At 45.7% G+C, this 18,158-nt stretch overlaps 1 protein-coding gene across 7 annotated transcripts in view; it reads left to right on the top strand.

Moving 5' to 3' along the window:
- Positions 1-18,158, top strand: part of EDARADD (EDAR associated death domain) — a 149,841-nt gene that overhangs the window by 94,169 nt on the left and 37,514 nt on the right. For 2 of the 7 annotated variants that reach the window (XM_049108746.1, XM_025448530.3), the window contains exons 2-3: positions 4,305-4,363; positions 8,132-8,171. In XM_049108746.1, coding sequence (XP_048964703.1) covers positions 4,310-4,363; positions 8,132-8,171 — 94 coding nt within the window. In that variant the 5' untranslated portion in view covers positions 4,305-4,309. Of the gene's footprint in view, positions 1-4,304; positions 4,364-5,185; positions 6,380-7,178; positions 7,338-7,604; positions 7,636-8,131; positions 8,172-18,158 lie in introns of those variants that run through there. The other 5 variants (XM_025448531.3, XM_025448532.3, XM_049108747.1 and 2 more) reach the window with 5 other exon arrangements.

Here is an 18,158-nt window from a genome sequence, read left to right as displayed (position 1 = left end):
CTTCTGGAGGAGCCGTGGGATGTGGTCTGCAGTTCTGACTCCATGGCTGAGATGTGGGTCCTTGGGTAAATGAGTACGGATGAGCTTTTGGATTTAGAGTTGTTGTTGCAGTGACTGGTGCTTTGGGGGATGTTTGGGTGAATGTATTTTGTACGTGGGAAGGACATGAATTTGGGGGGCCAGAGAGTGGACTGTTTTGGACTGAACTGCATTTTCCCCAAAACCTTGTTGCCATTCTAATCTCCAGGACCTCAGAATGTGAACTTATTTGGAACTAGAGCCTTTGCAGATGTAATTGGTTTTACAATTGTAACCAATTGTAATTGGTTAAAATGAGGTCATTAGAGTGGGTCCTAATCTCATATAACTGACATCCTTATAAAAAGGGAAAATCTGGACATTGAGATTCCCCCACTGTCAGGTAGGTGGTCAGTGCATGAACTTCTAGAACCCTGAAAGTAGTCGAAAACAAGCACAGGCTGGGCACTAGGTTAGTGGGAGCTCTAGTGGAATTTCAGATGCAGGTGCTGTGGAGCACAGCTTCCTATATCATAGTGACTTTTGCCTATGGGGCCACTGCTTCTCACCATTCATGGACCTTCAAAGCTGGAAGGACATGTGGAGTCTCTCTGTTCACCTCTGAATATTGCAGATTAGAGGTATGAGGCCCAGAGAAGCAAATGATTGTGCAGCCTGCCTAGCTTGCTCTCATGCGCAGTCTCTGAGAGCAAGGCTAGGTGCCCTCGCTAAGGGCCATGCTATGTTAGATCACCATGCACTCTCTCCTGTCTCCTGTCTTTTGAGAACTCTCTGGAAGATGTTCATATAAATTAAACATCATTCTCACTGCCATCAGTTTTGGTCGGTAGCCAGCTAATGGGGGGTGGACTGTGCCTGCCATAGAGTCTCCGATCCAGGAGAGTGGAAGTGGCTCTGGGAAGAAAGCACTGCTGGAGACTGTAGGGCTATTGCTGAGGGCCAGAGGATGGTCCCCATGTGGCCCTGACCTGAACTCACACAGTCCCCCTTCCTGTCTTGACTCTTCCTGTGCCTCATGTCTCCTCTGATATCAGAACCTTCCCTGGGGGCCCTGCCTGCTGTTCCCTGGGGCCTGTAAAAACACTTCATAATATTGTCAACATGCAGCTCCAAGAGCTCTTAGAAATCCTTTAGGACAACCTCCTACTCCCAGACCAATGTCAAATAACCAGGATTAGCCCCCCTCCAGATGCTCTCTTTGGCACATGACAGTCCAGGCCTTGCAAACAAAGGTAGTTGAAGGTGAAGCACAAGAACCTCTTGGGCAGAGGAAGGTACAATGTCAGGCAGAGCATGCCTGGTGCCACGTGCACCTGGGTCTGTGAGTGAACTTGGCAATGTTGCACATGGAAGAACTTCCTCCAAGGCCTGATCTATATCAGATGCTCCAGTGAAGGTGGAAAGAGCCCTGAAAGTGTCTCTACTGCTGGTTCCCAACACATCGCCTTTCATGATTGCTCTGTTGCTTGGCATCTGTGCCTCTGAAAATGAAAAAACCCTACCTTCGTTGTGCCCTTCCCATCATAAGTTTCATTTATAATCAGAGAGTTCAGACCAAAGCAAGAGATGTTGGGCCTGCAGGCATGTGTTGTTGTCTCCTGGCTCTTCCTGTTCCCCTCACAGCCCTCTGAGTCTTGCTCAGGTGTGACCCAGAGTGTGGTCAGGTTCTGAGGGGCAAGGAGGCTCCTGCAACCCAGGGGGTCCCACCACAGGCCTGACCAGAATGTCCATCACCCGGGACCCCCCAGACTACAGGTTATGGAGGAAGGAGCCCGAGGCAGCAAGCAGTGAAGTCAGTCCAAGGTCACACCACTGGCCCTGTTCAAGGCTGGGCCACTGCGCTCTGCTGGCATGGCGCAGAAAGCCAAGGCCTTCTGCAACCAAGCCCACCCTGCCTTCCTTTTGACTGTGTTGTTAGTGCCCTCACTGCTGCTTTCCCAGTCACATGCTCCATTTCCTTCCTCTCATGCTAATTCTGTAGGAAACAGAATGAACTTGTCACAGATACAGTGGGTGGTTTAGAAACCCCCTGCCACTCATACCCCAGCTCCCCAAGTCCTGCACAGCCGATGGACCTGAAATTCCATTGTTGGTATCGCTGATATACCGCACCCCTGGTGGGTATTATCACCCAGGTACACTTTAGTGGAAATGGAATTATTGGGACAAGGCTGTGATAGGAGAGGTGGGAGGAAGGCACTTGAGGCAGCTCCTATCACCCTCTCCCCAGCCAGGGACCAGAACAAGAAAGATGGAAAGGAAAAGTCTCAAAAGCCAAGCTCGGTGCCTCTGGCTGGACATATCTGGAATACACGAACATGCTCTGTTCTTTCTCATCACTCATCAACAGCCCATGCTGTTCCCTCTACTGAGAATGCTTTTCCCTCCCCGACCACTTCTCCTGGCTAACTTCAGCTCATCTTCCAGGCTCAGCTGTCATTTCCCCTGCAGGCTCTTCCCTCCCCCCGCTCTCACCCTCTCCCCTCGGTGCACCCCAGGCTGGGCCTGTTGCTCTTCCTCTCCTTTCCACATCACTCTGCACTGCCGTTACTTAACACCGAGTGTGCTCTGTGTTATAATCACCTATTACTCGGGCCACAGAAGTCCTGCAAACTAAGGGTGGAATTAGCAACACTGGTGGTTCTTCCTTTCTTTATAGGGATTGAAATCTATATTAAGTCTGTATTCCAGTGGGCTGGGGCCCTAGCCCCCTCCTTGGGGTCACAGAGGAATCTGAGAAGATGACATGGTGCTGGGAGGAGCCGTGGATTAGCATCGATGGTCTCAGGGTCTGAGCCTTAGAAGACCCTTGAGGTCCAGCAGCATCTGCTTCTGTGCCAGACACAAATCACGGTGTCTCTGCCAGGGCTGGGAAGTCCCCTTCATGCATCCCCAGCTGTGGCCTAGCTATCTCTGGGACTCTGCCAGGGACCGGGGCACAGTCCCCACTCGGGCAGATGCAGACATCTGTCCCCCGCTCCATGGGAGGACGCTGACAGAAGGCTGTCTCCATTTGCCCCCATTCCCCTGGGCCACCTCATTTAATCTCTTCAGTGACTAGGCCATCATAAAACAAACATGTAGAGAGATGCTCCCTTAACACGGCTTCTCCTTTGGGCATTGTCAGCATTTCTCAGGCAAAGATATGTGAAAAGCCCAGACACATTCTAGAAGGGAGATATTTAGGGAGAACAAACACAAGCTGATATCTCAATAAATCATTTTGCTATGCTCTTTTGGATCCCCAAAGGCATTTCCTGGGCCTGGTCCATGGTGTATACTTAATTCCACTTAAGTTGGCTTTTGGCTGGTTTAAGGCTTCTGCTTAGGGTTTTTTGGGTGTGCACTGCACAAATCTACAGGACCTCACTCAAACCAATGTGATTTTATTCACATAGTTTTCTGGCAGATGTCTGGCCAATGGTCTTGGAGAAGGGGAGCTTTTTCCTAATTTGAACAAATTCTTAACATCTAGTGGTGGCCTCGACCAAGGCCTATACCTTTTTCTGGTTTTCCTCATTCAATTCCTTAAATTCAACAAGTGGTAAATAAAGAGTCAAAAATCTTGGGAAATCAATATCACTTTGTTCGATAATGTTCCTGGGAGGTTGCTGACTTATTAATTATCTGAACCACAGCCAGAAGCTGAATATTTTAAAATGACAAAATTGCATTACAGAAGAGTAAGAAATACAGGAGAAGAAGTCAGGATCATGTCATTCTTGTTCAAAGTTAAATTATGCCAGAGAGTCATGGGAACCATGTGTACATAACTCATGGTTACCTGTAACTCCGAGTGTTTGTGGATCTCTACAAGTAAACTGTTTAAAATATGGTGGTGTTTATTTTTATTTTTTATTTTAAAGATTTTATTTATTTATTCATGAGGGACACACACAGAGGGGGGGGGGGGGAGGCAGAAGAGGGAGAAGCAGGCTCCATGCAGGGAGCCCGATGAGGGACTTAATCCCAGGACCATGGGACCATGACCTGAGCTGAAGGCAGAGCCTCAACCACTGAGCCACCCAGGCATCCCAAATATGGTATTTTTTAAAATAAAGTTTGTTTTAACCTCTTTCTTGATGTGATCTGACCCCATTCCTTCCTATTTTGTTTCTTGTAATGATTGAAGGTAAGTTTTTCTCAAGCCTGACTAAGGTAGCTTGCGTTGATCCAAAGACAATTCAAAGGACACATTTGTGCTCTTAAATTAAAGAAAATACCCTCCATTTGTTTTGTGTGTGTGTGTGTGTGTGTTTTAACAGATCATATGGCAAAGGAGCCAGTGGAAGACACGGACCCCAGCACTTTATCCTTTAACATGGTAGGTTACAAACTTTACATTAATGGTGACAACTCTTGTTACTCCTTTTTTCCCTTTGTTACATTTTTATTGTTCAGTATTTACATAAAGATCAGAAACCCCAAAGGAAGGCTTTCCCAAGATAAATTTCTTTATCACATTGTTTTCTGTGATGTAATAAACTTTGGGTTTCTCAGGACTATTACATTCTGTTCTTGTGATCTTCAATTTTATCAGGTCTTTGTATACAGACGCTCAACCGCTGAGCCACCCAGGCGTCCCTACATGTCTATTTTTAATACTTGACCATCTACTTGTAACTTCCTCTTCTTCAAAATTCAAAATATTTAATGTGAGATGGAAAGACAAAAGAGAACTACTTTGCAATTCCTAGGGGCTGCCTGTTTGCCTGCTGGGCATACACTATTTGATTCACATGAGTTATCCCGTGTAATCCCTGCAACAGCCCTATAAGGTAAGCACTGCCCATTTTACAGTTGAAAAACTGAGACACCTCAGGGGTGGTGAGGTAAGTTGCCCAACCTGGAAGCAGCCCAGGTGCGATTCAAACCCAGCAGCTGGTTTCAGGTCCCTGCCCTGCCTTCGTATAACCACTGTGTGGCATGTCTGCTGCTTATGATTTTTACCAAGGATTTCACATATATCATTTTTCGTCCTCTGAGTAATCAATGAGATGGTAGGACAGCCACCCCATTCTGCAGATGAAGCGATGAAAGTTAACAGATTCATATAAAATCTCCCAGCCTGGAGAAATCTCACAGCTCTGCTATGTGGCACCACATCTTGCGTGTAACCACATAAATGCCTCTGGCTACATTACATGTGTTATTATGCATAGAACGTGTGACACATGAATTTTTTTAAGTGTTCAGAGGAGAGAAGCTGCTCAGTCACAAAAAATTCAGATTGATTTAGTTAGAATAACAAAATCCATACAACAGTATAATTACGCTATATAATTCAATGAAGTCTTGGTGATGCATGAGGCACCTCAGTCTCTCGAGGATCTGAAGTGTTCATTCTTATGTCTTGAGTCCCCACTTAGCACAGTGCACGAAGTGGCGGTGTGGGGGACAGCGCTGGACACACAGTGGAAATGGATGTGAAAACATCCCCTGTCCCTGCATCCCAGAAAAACAGCATGGACTGGCCCTGTGGATATTTCCCACCACTCCCTGGGCTGTGGCCCCGTCCTGGAGCCTCTGGCTGCTACAAGGTGTTACCAGTTTGCCCTTCCCAGTTCCTGACCTGTGCTGTTCGCAGACCCCGACTCTCTTCCTGACATCATGCTCTCCTCCCCTCTCACCTTGGGTCACAGCTACCTCTGCTCCATGCCTCCAGGCAAAGTGATTTTTCCAGCCCTTTCCTGGGTCAGTTTGCTGGGGCTGCCGCAACAGAGGACCACCTAGTGGGTGACCTAAGCGGCCCACCCTTCTGCAGGTGGGAGGTCTGAAACCAAAGTGACCCCAGGGCCATTCTTCCGAAACCTATGGGGAAGAATCCTTTCTCATCTGTGCTGGGTGGCAACCCCTGGTGGTCCTCGGCTCGTAGCTGCATCCATCTGCTCCCTCTCTGTGTTGGCCCGTGGCCGGGTTCTCCCCCTGGGTCTGTGTCCCTTCCCTTCTCTTGTATGGAGGCTGGTCCTATTGCATTGAGGCTCTGCTCTACTCCATTATGATCTCATCTTCACTAGTCCTAGATCTACGTCTGTAGTGACCCTATTTCCAAATGAGGTCACAGTGCTCACTTAGGCAGCACATCTAACAAATGAGGTCACATTCGGAGGCACCGGGGGTTAGGAATTCAACAGATCTTTTTGGGAGGATGCAAGTCAGCCCATAACACTGCAGGTGCTCCAGGGATGAAACGTACACTCCTCAGCGGGGCAGATGCGGTCCTCCATGACCTCCTCTCAGCATCCCTCCCGATAAGCCAGTCGTGTGTAGCCATTTGCTGCTCCAGAAACACCCCACGCCTTCTTCCCACCTTCCTAGGTTACTAGCACTGTTCCGTCTGGTGAGGAAAATCTCCTTGCCTCCTCACCTAATGAACTCCTTGTATTTCTTCCTCTTTCTGTTCAGGCTTCTCTGACCTGTGATGCTTTCTTTGCCTTGCCCCAGGGCCTTGAGCAGCTCCCTTCTCCACAGCCCAACCCCTACTTTTTACCACGCTATGCCAGAATTGTTTGCTTGTGTGAGTTCCTGCAAAACTGTTGAATGTCTTCCCACATGTGTGCTAGGCACAAAGCAAAGTTTGATGGACCATACCTCTCAAGAACCCAGAATGGCACCCACTTAAATCTTTTCACCTCACTTCTAGCATCTTCCATGTAATGTACTGGTTCCATCATTTCATATCCCACCCTTTCCCCCCTCCAGCCTGCCTCTCTGCTTCTACACCTGTCACTCTTCACAGTACCTGAACTCGCTCCTCTCTGTCCACGCCCTGCACTCACTGTGCTCCTTCCTCTTGGTCACCTGAGTTCTTGGGCATTCTCTACACCTATCTCAAATGTCAGTCTCTCCAGGAAACCTACATTCAGTCCAGCCTGTTGGTTCTTTCTTGCAGACTCTTAGTAGATGCTTAATTAACACTGAGTTAAAATGTGCAGTTGCAAAGATTATAGTTCCTTCTTTTGAAAAACTCTGAGTCTATCTGAGGAAATTAGGCAAGCATGAACTTTAAAAACAGTCTGATAAGTATAGTACAGTTGTGTTTTCCGTGCTCTGGGGAACAGACTGGCTAGAAGAATTCAGTCTGAGGGAAAAATTGACTTTAAGTTCTCCATGATTGATTGATTTCTTCTGTGGAAAAGGAATTGGAGGCTTCTAGAGGTTCTGAAACTTCACTGTTCAGCCTCAAAGAAACTGCAAGGAAGGGAATTTAAAACAAAACCCCTAGTTCCACATCTGTTTCTTTTTCTCCTCTGTCAGAGGAAGACATACATGCACAAGACCTACAGGCAAGTTGGAAGGTGCGACTTTTTTTTTTTTTTTTAAGGCTGGAGGGCATAGACCCAAAAGCCTAGATGGGGAATGGGAGCTGAGCAAGGGTTAGGGGACAGGGTAGGGGGACTGGGCACATTCCCACTCCTCTCATGTAAGTCATCAGAGAATGGCCACACTGTTTAATCAGAAGTTGAAGCTTCTAGAATACCTGCATAGAGGTACCAAGAAAAAGATACACGATTGAAAGAGCTTCGGCTCTTTTGAATTCCCTCCAATGGTATGCCCCCTTCCAGAGCACCGAGGATCTGGGGAAAATTGTACATGGTGAGTCCATCTCTGTAGGCTGGTTGGCTTTTAAATCCTGTCCTAGTCAGCCCAGGACAGAGCTCTGCAGTCGTGAGTTCTGCTCGATACACAAGCTTGGTGACCCAAACGAATGCCGTGGAAACAGACAAGAAATGGGTCTATTCCTATAATTCATGAAAACAACTCCTCAATTTTAAACTATGGGAAATGAGGGGAAATAGCCTTTTAGAAAAGAGAGGAAGTGTGTTTTTTGTGGTCAGAGCTGAGGAAATTTGGAAGGCTTATTCTGTCTCGTGTTCCAACATTAACTTCTTGTCAACCTTGATTTCATTGGTATAGGCTGAGGATAAAAATGAGCAATGGGTCCGGCCTGTTGGTAGATCTGCAGCTAGAAACTTGCAAGGTTTTAAACTAAAACTATTACTTTCTTCAAACAAAGATTTCTTTTCACTTTGATCTTGTAATTGAACGATGGTGTTTAAAAATAACTCTCCTCTTTTGTTGGTTTCCACAGCCAGACAAATATCCCATTCAGGATACGGAACTCCCTAAAGGTATGTACAGTTACTATAACTCCATGAACTTTGATTACTTTAACATCTTGAACAAAGCACTAGTCAAAGTCATCTCTCGGTATTTAAAGTCATAAAACAGAAACAAGCTGATAATTTACCTTTTGACTTGTTGATTATCTCAGGCATGGATTTTCTTATTAAAATCTATAAGTTGTCTTCTTATAAATTATACATTAAATTCCTGTGGTGTTTTTAACATGCATAAAATGAAGATAGCCAGGCCTCTGGGTTGCATGGTTGCACAGAAACCTAACTCAACTAACCTGATTTTTAAAAGGGAGGAGGGACATACTGGCTTAAGGTCTTTGAACACTGCTAGGTCCACGCATTTAAACTAGGCTCTCAGATTCAGTCTCTCTGTGTCTTTCGTGGCTCTGTCTTCATCTGTCTGTGTAGGGTCCATTGTGGGGCAGGCTTTGCCTTCATGGTGGAAAAGGTGGTCAGCGACACCTCTAGCTTTACACGATGTCCTGTCAAGATGGCAGAGCAAGGGGGAGCCTTTCCCCTAGTACCCATAGCACAATTCAAGGAATGACTGGTAATATGGGTAACTTGGGTCATTTGGCCATCCATGAGTCAGTTGTTGCCATCAGGTAGATGGAGGACATTGGTCAGGTCTGCATCTTGAGGTTGGGTGGGGGAGGGCATGGAGTTAGTTCTGCCCAAACTACAAGAAAGAGGCTTCTGTTAGCAGACAGAGGGGCAAAGGATGCTTGGCAGGCCCCAAAGCAAAAAAAAAAAAAAAAAAAAAAAAGCCCCCCAAAAACCTATCTTTTGTAATTCACAGGCTAATGTAATGTAGCCCTGGTGTAGATGTGGCTAGGCTTAGCCTTTCATAGTTCTTCTGTGGGGCAGTCTGCAAAGCTGTGTCTGTTGCAGAGGCCAAGCTGCTGGTTGCCCTACTGGAACATTTACCTTGTACTCTGCTGATAACCCAGAGAGGAGGAATGGATGGGCTGGGAAACAGTCAGATCTGACCAGCTTCAGAGATGGCAGAAGTCTCAGCCTCCTGAAGAGGTAGGATTTCCCACCACCCACTAATGTGGGTTTTCCTGGCAGTCCTTATGAGAGGGCAGTCATGGGGTCACCCGACTAGAGAGTTGGGAGGGAGCTCCCTGGCAGAGTTCACCTGGGGGTTAATCCAGGGTTCGGCCAAGGCTTCCCTCCCTCTGTTCCTGACTCTCCAGACTCTTTTTCTAACACACAGAAATGGTACCACTAGAGTTGCATTCATTGTGCCTCCTCTGCATATCCTGGGCATGGAAGTGATGTAGTGAAAAGAAACCAAAGGCCAGGTTTGAGTCCAAATCCTGGCTGTACTCAGGGAGGCTTCTGGAAAGCTCACTCTCCCCTTCCCCTTATTGGTGAATGGCTTCTAAGTGTCTGGAACCCTCTAGTCTGTGATTTGATTATCTAGTCAGTGAGAAGGTGGCCAGTGCAAGCCAGGCGACCAGGGACAGATGGGAGGCAGTCTCGAGTGGTGCTCATTAGACTTCAGTGTGCAGTGAAGATTCATCAGAGGGTAGTGGGGGAGCTTGTTTAAAATGTAGATTCTGGGCCCCTGGGTCTGGGCCAGGCCCAGGAACCTGTGTGTAAATGCATACCTGAGTGGTTGGGACACAGAGCTCTCTTTAAGAGACTGCCTGAGGCTTCAAGGATTTGGTGTGTCCCCAGGGAGGCATATAGACAAGAGAGCCAAACTGTAGCCAGACTACCTGCTGGACTCTGAGTGCCCTCCACAACGGTGGCTTCTTATCTCAGGGTCTCAGTTTCCTGTCTCGTGTAGGAAGGGCAATGTTATCATCCTCCTTCCAGGACACTAGTAAGAATTCAGTGAAATGAGTCCTGACTGGTGCCTGACACAGGAGACCATCAGATGGTACAGGAAAATCTGGCAAAGAAATGTGTAAAATAAGGCTTGAGGATGCTTCCCAGCACTGTGGCAAAAATGTCGCTTCTTGAGATGACCACTGAGCTGCAGTGACTCTGGAAATGCAATGTAATGGTTTGATCTGTCTAAAGATCTTTTTAAACACCCTTCAAAGTGATTTCCTGTTTTGGGGGGAAAAAAAAAAGACTGGTTGCTTAGCAATGTGATACTACAGTAACTGTATTATTATTGTGTTTCTCCTGGAATCTGAGATTTACAAAACATTAATTAAGATGGTATTGAGTTTACAAGTAGCTTGACTGTAAAAACCATCTTTATGAGAAAGGTGACTAAGACTTCTGTCTTTAGTCACCGAGAACAGTATAATTAAACGCATCTTATCTCCAAAGAAGATGTATAAGACATCATGTAAGGGCACCTGTGTGGCTCAGTTGGTTGAGTGTCTGACTCTTGGCTTCGGCTCAGGTCATGATCTCAGGGTCATGGGATTGAGCTCTGTGTCAGGCCCTGCTCGGCGTGGTCTCTACTTGAGATTCTCTCTCTCTCTGCCCTTCCCTGCACTCACACCCACACACGCATGCTTGCTCTCTGTCTCTCTCTCTCAATAATGAATAAACAAATAAAATCTTAAAAAAAAAACCCTCCAATATTCGCATTCAATAATATCTATGACTTGATACCTGCTAGTATTTTTTTAAACATGTCAATGGGGCCAATATTATCATTAAACATTTATGGTAATATTTTCATTATAAATGTTTTTAGGGAAAGAAAACCCATATGAATCAGTGCAGAAACTAATGTATAGAGTTAAGAGTAGTTGTAATCTAATTAAGTCCAAACTCAGACTCTAACATTTAAGTGAATTTTAGGGGGTCCTGCTTTATTTAACAGAGGATTTACCATAATTCACTTGAACAATTTCTATATGGTTAAAAGGTCTTCAAAATTTATTTTCTTAAGCAGATTAAGCATATTTCACAAAATCTTGATTATACTTCCAGTATATTCTTACTGTATACATGAGTAGTATAAAATGATTCCTTCACGGTCCAGACTAGAGTGTTTCGGAATTATGTGCTTTCATCATAAATCAACTGTGGAAATCTAGTGTAACTTTAGTGATGAGTGTGTTTTTGAGATGAAACATGTTGTTATTTTCTTATCGAGAACAAATGTGTAGCTTCTGCCTCCCCTGATTTTAGAGGTTTCAGGGATTCATTCTGTCAGTCTTCTTTTCTAAGAGCTGTTCTGTGAGAGCCTGCAAGCCCTAACCTCAGGACTAATTTAAGAGTGAGGTTTATTTCATTAATGTTTTTTGAGTATAGTTGAGGTACAATGTTACATCAGTTTCAGGTATATGACATAGTGCAGAACAGTATGGAAGTTCCTTAAAAAATTAAAAATAGAAATACCATATGATCCAGTAATTCCACTACTGGGTATTCACCCAAATAAAACAAGAACACTAATTCAAAAAGATATATGAACTCTTATACTGACAGGTGCATTATTTGTAACAACCAAGATACACAACCAACCTAAGTGCCCACTGACAGATGAATGAAGATATGTATGTGTTTGTGTAGAGTATTACACAGCCATTAAAAAGGATGAGATCATGCAGTTTGCAATATGAGTGGGGCTTATTTTAGATCACAGAGCCTCTGATATCTTGTAGAAACTGTTGGCTTGAGTGTTCTGAAGGGACTGTGACTCTTTGCAATTGAGAGAAAATGTGTTTGGAAAAAGAATTCAAATTTTTGAGGGGAAATTACACATAAAATACATCATAAATCAATCAAGATGTTATCTTTTTCTCTAGGGTTACTGCTTTTTTATTGTTAAAGTTTTTTTGAGGTGATTTTGAGTTAAAGAGAAGTAGACTAATTCTATTGCTAAGTTTGAGGAATTTGAACTCAGGCATAGATGATATTTGGGGAACCTTTTAGAGCAATTTGTTGCTAAATGTAGAAGTAGTGGTTCAATTTAAATAATGAGAAAAATGCACAAAGATGAAGGAATTTGTTAAAAGAATTCAGAAATAGAAATGTTTGCCCGAAAATTAGCAAGCTAACATGCTGTATTTTTTATACGATTTCTCCCCTCGTAGATTGACAGCATTTTGTTAATAGGTTTCCTTGTTCTAAAGAGGAAACTGAACACCCTTACTACCTGCATAATTTGCTGTGTCCTGGTCCTCCTGCTCATTCCAAGGTTCACTGCCTTCCCCTCAATCTTGCCCAGGACTCCTGTTACAGTCAACTCCCAAATCAACTGTCCTCCCCCAAATTAGGATTTGAATACAAAGGTGACCATCCTCCACGTTTTTTCTCTTTTGTGGAGGGCAGGGAGGAGACAGAGAGGGATATGACCACGGGAGGGTTTGGGGTACCACTGCCCAAAAGTAACTACATAAGTTCCAGTTGTCCTCCTGTTGAGGAAAAAACCCACGCTTTTACAAAAATGCTAGGTTGACCATTATGACACTAAGCATTCTGAAAATCAGTGACTAAAATCACAGGCTTATTACTTTTGCCAGAGTGCATTAGAATTCTGTGGATGCCTGTTGGATGTCAGATTTCTGGGGCCCCCACCGAGATTGCACTTACGGAAGTCAGGTGTGGAGCCCGGTAGTCTGCATTGTTAACAAGCAGAGCAGGTGCTTCAGATGTCAGAATACTGAGCAGTCTATCTCAGGGAGCACAGGCCAAGGCAAGATTCCCACTGCTCTTTCGCCTCAAAAGGTATCATGTAGAATCTTTGTGAAAAACCATGCTTTTAGTTTACATTTCTCAGGTAATACTATTAAGGGGAAAAAAACGTTTTTTAGTTGGAATCATGTAAGAGGCAGTGAATATAGCCTCTTGTTTGAACAAATCCAGCAGCCCGGCACTTAATAGGTGAGTGAATGTTAACGAATATAAAAAGAGATAAATCAATCAATCTTTTATTCAGTTGTAACTGTTGGCTCCTGATAAATGACTCTTTATTTAAAGCTTTATAACTAAAAGTTTACATAAACCTTTCTTTCATAATATTCTGTATTTCCATCAACTTTCAAGTTGAGAGTACAGTACTGAATTCTGTAAAGATTCAAATCTCATAGACCAAAATCAGTTTTTAACACGTTTGTGCTGTCTTCACCACAAGTTAGGGAGCTGCGACATTAACACATATGTCAGACTCCTTAAAAATGGAGGTTTTTACTCCAAAGTTAAATTTCTGAGAGATATTAAACATTTCACATGCATTTTAGTTTCCTTTGACTTTCACTGGCAATCCCCGCTTTGACAACAGAGCTGATGTGGCTTTGATTTGACTTTTAGGAGGCTGAGCTCTCAAGACAAGTATAGTCCCACTCTCTGCCCTCTGAAAGGCTTAGTAAAATGTTGGGCTAACTAATGAACAGTGTGGAATGTGATGTGGTATTAAGCAGAGGGGAATTGGGTTTGGAGTGCCACTTACTCACCCCATTGGGGAGGGAGGGATCCTGCCCTGAGGTGAGGGGACGGCCACACACACCTGACACTGGACAGATGAGAGGGACAGCAGTTCACAAGTCACTTATGCTCACAGCCTGGGGGAAAGAGGACACTGCCAGCCAGCCAGGCTCACATGGGGTTGTCCTCAGGAACAGCATGAACAACCAGGGGCTGTGGTGCTAAGAGTGGTAGTAGCAAGAGGATGGAGTGCCCTGGTTCCCCAGGGAGGCTCATCTTAGTAATTCTTTGGGCTTGCAGGGAACTGAAACTCAATACCCTGGGGTAAGCGGGAACTGTGGCTGGTGTTTAGCTAGGGGGTATTATCCACAGAGCACAGTGCAGAGAGCTTGTACCTCTGCCTTTTGAGGCCTTCATGATTTACCAGATGCCATGGCAGCACATAATATTGAGTTTTAATCTAACATCTTATACCACAGTTGACTCCGTGGTACCATGGCATCAATTTAAATCTTAGTGATGATTAAGGCTTACAGGGTATAGAAAGGCCTCTCTAAACAACAAAACAGACACTTGACCAGAAGAGAATGGGCCATGTGGTGTAGCATTGGAATAGTGAGTGCACGGCCCTAGAAGGCATGAATTTTAGATAGGCATTGTGTATTTTGAAAAGTGAAATAAATGTCTTGGTCACTACTGGTAATGTCTGGAACTCCAAAGGGGATAGAGCATGTTCTAACAAGGCCTTACACTGTGATCTTACTATATGCAGAGATATCTGTTACTTTGATTTATATTCTGTTCATCTATGAGGCAAAAGATTCCCAGACTTCTTTACCCCAGAGTGAGCAAGTCTTAGGCAATGGTTCAAGAGTTTGTAAAAAATAAATAAAGAAATAAAACTGCTGATGGGACCATTTGTTGGCCAGGGCATCCAGCACTCAGATGACTGCTCAACGTTTGGCCAGTCGTTCTGACCCTTGAATCCTGTCTATTATAAGAGACATCCTGAAAGGGCTGGAAAGCACACCTATCCATGAGCTCCATCATGTATGATGGTGGTGGTACCATGCGTAAAGTCTACAAACCCCCACTGCTACTCACTCAGTTGATCTGAAGGGGTCCTCCAGGTAACCCAGGAATCTGAGAAAAGTAACCTCTTCCAGCTCCATGGCGTCTGGCAAGGACTGAGGATAGTGGAGGCCATCGCCTTCCATGGGTGGGATACACCAGAGGACCCAAGTTTTGCTCCACTCAGTAGCAAGGCCTCAGAAGCCATGTCAAGCTTGTACAGTGCTGCTTTCATGACCCAAGGCATAATGTGTGGCAGGGCATGGAGGCTCACGGGTACAGGGTCAGCAAGCCTCTATTTCCAGAAGAGCCTAGCATGCAGCCAGCAATCGCTGCTCTAATGGGAGATAGAAAGAAGGACCTGGGAGGGCAGTTTCTTGCATCAGAAGCATGTGGACAACTTATAGCTAGCATGGGTGGTCCAGAGACTTCTGGAAGAAAATAAAGAGGTTGTTTAAACCCCTAGAGTGAAGGGGTCTCTGAGAATGCTGGTTGTAGACTTTCGTTGGAGAGAGCCAAATTTATGGTGGACCAATTTGCAAGTAACCGTAGCAATGAGAGTAATTAAAATATGTAAATAGGGAATATGTTGTGTCCAGTATTCCAGAAGAGCTAAAAGATGTTGTGCTTGTATTAACTTGTAGGTACTGGGAGGGTCCAGTACTCTTTATTGACAGTGTCAGAGGTGGAGCAGCCCTTTGTTTACCAAATGATTCCTAGGAATTTAGCCAAGGTGGCAGGGCCATGGGGTGGGGGGGGAAACTGGAGGGGGTGGAGGAGGGCATGTTCCATTCCCTTTCCGTGAGCTCTTTTATGGATATGTATATGGCTTGAGTAGCCTGGTCACCATGTATGGGTGCCTTCAGAGATGAAGGCGCACTGCAGCTGAGAGGTTGCTAAAGCAGATGCTGAACAGAACCTATTAGCCACATCTGTAATAGCCAAGGATTTACTGGGATGGAGTCAGGAATTTCAATAATAGTGGGCATCGAGTATGGGGCCTAAGTGGATGGGACCACCATGTTAAGGTTGCAGTAATGCTCTGTGAGGTGCCATTCATTTTCTTTCAGGTTTAAGAAAGGCCAGATTTAGCTGTTAAATGGAGAAGCAGCAGATAATCAGTCCTTCACTTATCAGGTCTCATATAATAAGTTTTGATCTTTGAAGGTCCTGATTAATTTACATCAGGCCATAGTAGTTATGTGAACTAAGAGGTCTATGGGACCCCATTTTGTCAAGTCAACTTCTATCTATAAAGATTAAATTTAATATTAATTTATGGGGTCAAAGCAACCATGACCACTGTAGGATGCTCTAAGGCAATGGGTGCTGTGACCATGGGAAATTGAGGCAAACCAGTAAGCTCTCATGGCCAGGGCGAGGCATGCCTATCCTCTCTCTTACTTTCAGGAGCTCTCCTAAGATTATGTTTGCATTTAGTGGCATCTCCAGGTATAACTGTAATGAGAGTTTGCCAGTTCGTGCATTTCAGCAGATTTTAAAGGTAAATCAGAACCTGTGGTGTCAGGCACAGAGATATCTAGCATTTTTTTTTTTTTATTGAGTGCACGTGCACACATGCTATGGGGGGAGGGGCAGAGGGAGAGGGAGAGAGAGAGAGAATCTCAAGCAGATTCCACTGCATAGCGGGAGCCTGACTTGGGGCTCAATCCCACCACCTCCATATCACAATCTGAGCTGAAATCATGAGTCAGATGCTCAACCGACTGAGCCACCCAGGTGTCCCATCCAGCTCGTTCATCTATTGGCTGTGTGAAGTATTGTAGTACATGTTGGCTTTCCCATTGGGTCAAACCGTGGACCTCTGTCTTCAGATTTTATTTTCCTTTTATCTCCTCCCCAGTAGCCAGGTTTGTTTCCATCTCTCTTAAATTTCCCCCTCCCCTTTTCTTTTTGTATCACTGGATAAACTCCGGGTGCAGGTAGGTGGGGGAATCCTCTGCTCGTATTCCTGCATTTCCTCCTCCACACAACCTCAAGTCAGTACCATGGGGGTTGGGGCCTGCCCTGTGGCAGTGGTTGCTTTCATATGGTTTCAGAACCCCACGCTGACGTCAGGTTGGGACTAACCCCTGGCCATGCTAGCAGGGGTACCCAGGATCAGGATCATCATTGCAACCAGGCAGGGGTGGCCTAGTGGCCCAACAGGCAATGGGCTGAAACTGGGCTTTGCTACAGCCATGCCTTTTCTTTCTTTTTTATGCCATCTGTGCAGATTGCCTTGGGATATTTTTATTTCCACCTGCATGAAGTCTCAGCATTCACTTTCAGACAGACTTTCTGGGGGTTTACAAGGACAGTCTGGGGAGGCTGATGGCCTATCTTATAGGGAGCTATTTCTTCCTCCAGGGAATGCCAGTCAGTTTCCTTGGGGTCGGGGTCCACCTCCAAGAGGGCTCTACTGCTTATGGGCTGGGCAGGGACTATCGGGCTGGTGATTGCAGGACTGGTCCTTTGGCACGCTGGAAGCAGCTTCGGCTAAGCACAGGTGTACAGCTGGGGGCGTGGCATCAGCACAACAGCCAGGTGCCAAATGCTCCTTCCCTGTTTCCCTCAGTTCCTGGGCCACAGGCTGCCACTGCTTTGTACCTTGATACCCTTGGAAGGGGGTGGTCTCATTCCTTCCTGCAGACCTAACAGAGGTCCATCGTCATACCTATACTGGCCAAGTACAATCATGGTGCCTGTGTGGCCACCCCAGGTATCAGTGGTAGCCACCAGGCTGGACACAGCATCTGGAGAGCTCTCACCCAGCCCTTGGTAGCTGGGACTTCAGTGGTGAGCTGTGCTGTCACCACCCTTATAGATGGACTCCTTAAAGCTCAGCTGCCAAACAGCCATGGAACGGGGGTATAGACAACAACAATTTCACCTTGAGAACAAGGACATTTTAGATTGGAAGAGAAGACAAACATCGGACAAAGACAACATACTGCTGTGTAGGCCAAAGTGCAAGTCTTCCAGCAACTGGCTGTTCTGTCCAGGCAGCCTTCACTGTGTCAGCAAAGTTAGTTAAATCTGACCTGGTGTCTTCCATAGTTGTGGGCCATGCTGTTCATGATGCCGGTTGTTCTGATCACCTCCTGGATGATGGGGGAAGGATCCTGCCCTGGGGTTAGGGGGATGGCCACACATACCTGACACTAACAGATGAGAAGGACAGCAGTTCAGAGTCACTTATGCTCCTGGCCTGGAAGAGGGGGATACTGCCAGCCAGGCAAGGTCTCTGGGGTTGGCCTTGGGAACAGCATGAACAACCAGGGACTGTGGCGGCTAAGGGTGGTAGTAGCAAGAGGATGGAGTGCCCCTGATTCTGCAGAGTATGTGACTGACTCATCTGAGTAATTCTGTGGGCTGACAGGGAACTGAAACTCAATACTCAGTGGGTGAGTGCCTGGGTGGCTCAGTGGTTGTGCATCTGCCTTTGGCTCATGTCATGATTCCAGGGTCCTGGATTCGAGTCCTGCATTGGGCTCCCCATCGGGAGCCTGCTTCTCCCTCTGCCCGTGTCTATCTGCCCCATTCTCTCTTTCTCTCTGT

Source organism: Canis lupus, chromosome 4 (genome assembly GCF_003254725.2).
Source record: "Canis lupus dingo isolate Sandy chromosome 4, ASM325472v2, whole genome shotgun sequence".
NCBI lineage: Eukaryota > Metazoa > Chordata > Mammalia > Carnivora > Canidae > Canis > Canis lupus.
This window is presented reverse-complemented; position numbering and strand designations above follow the sequence as displayed.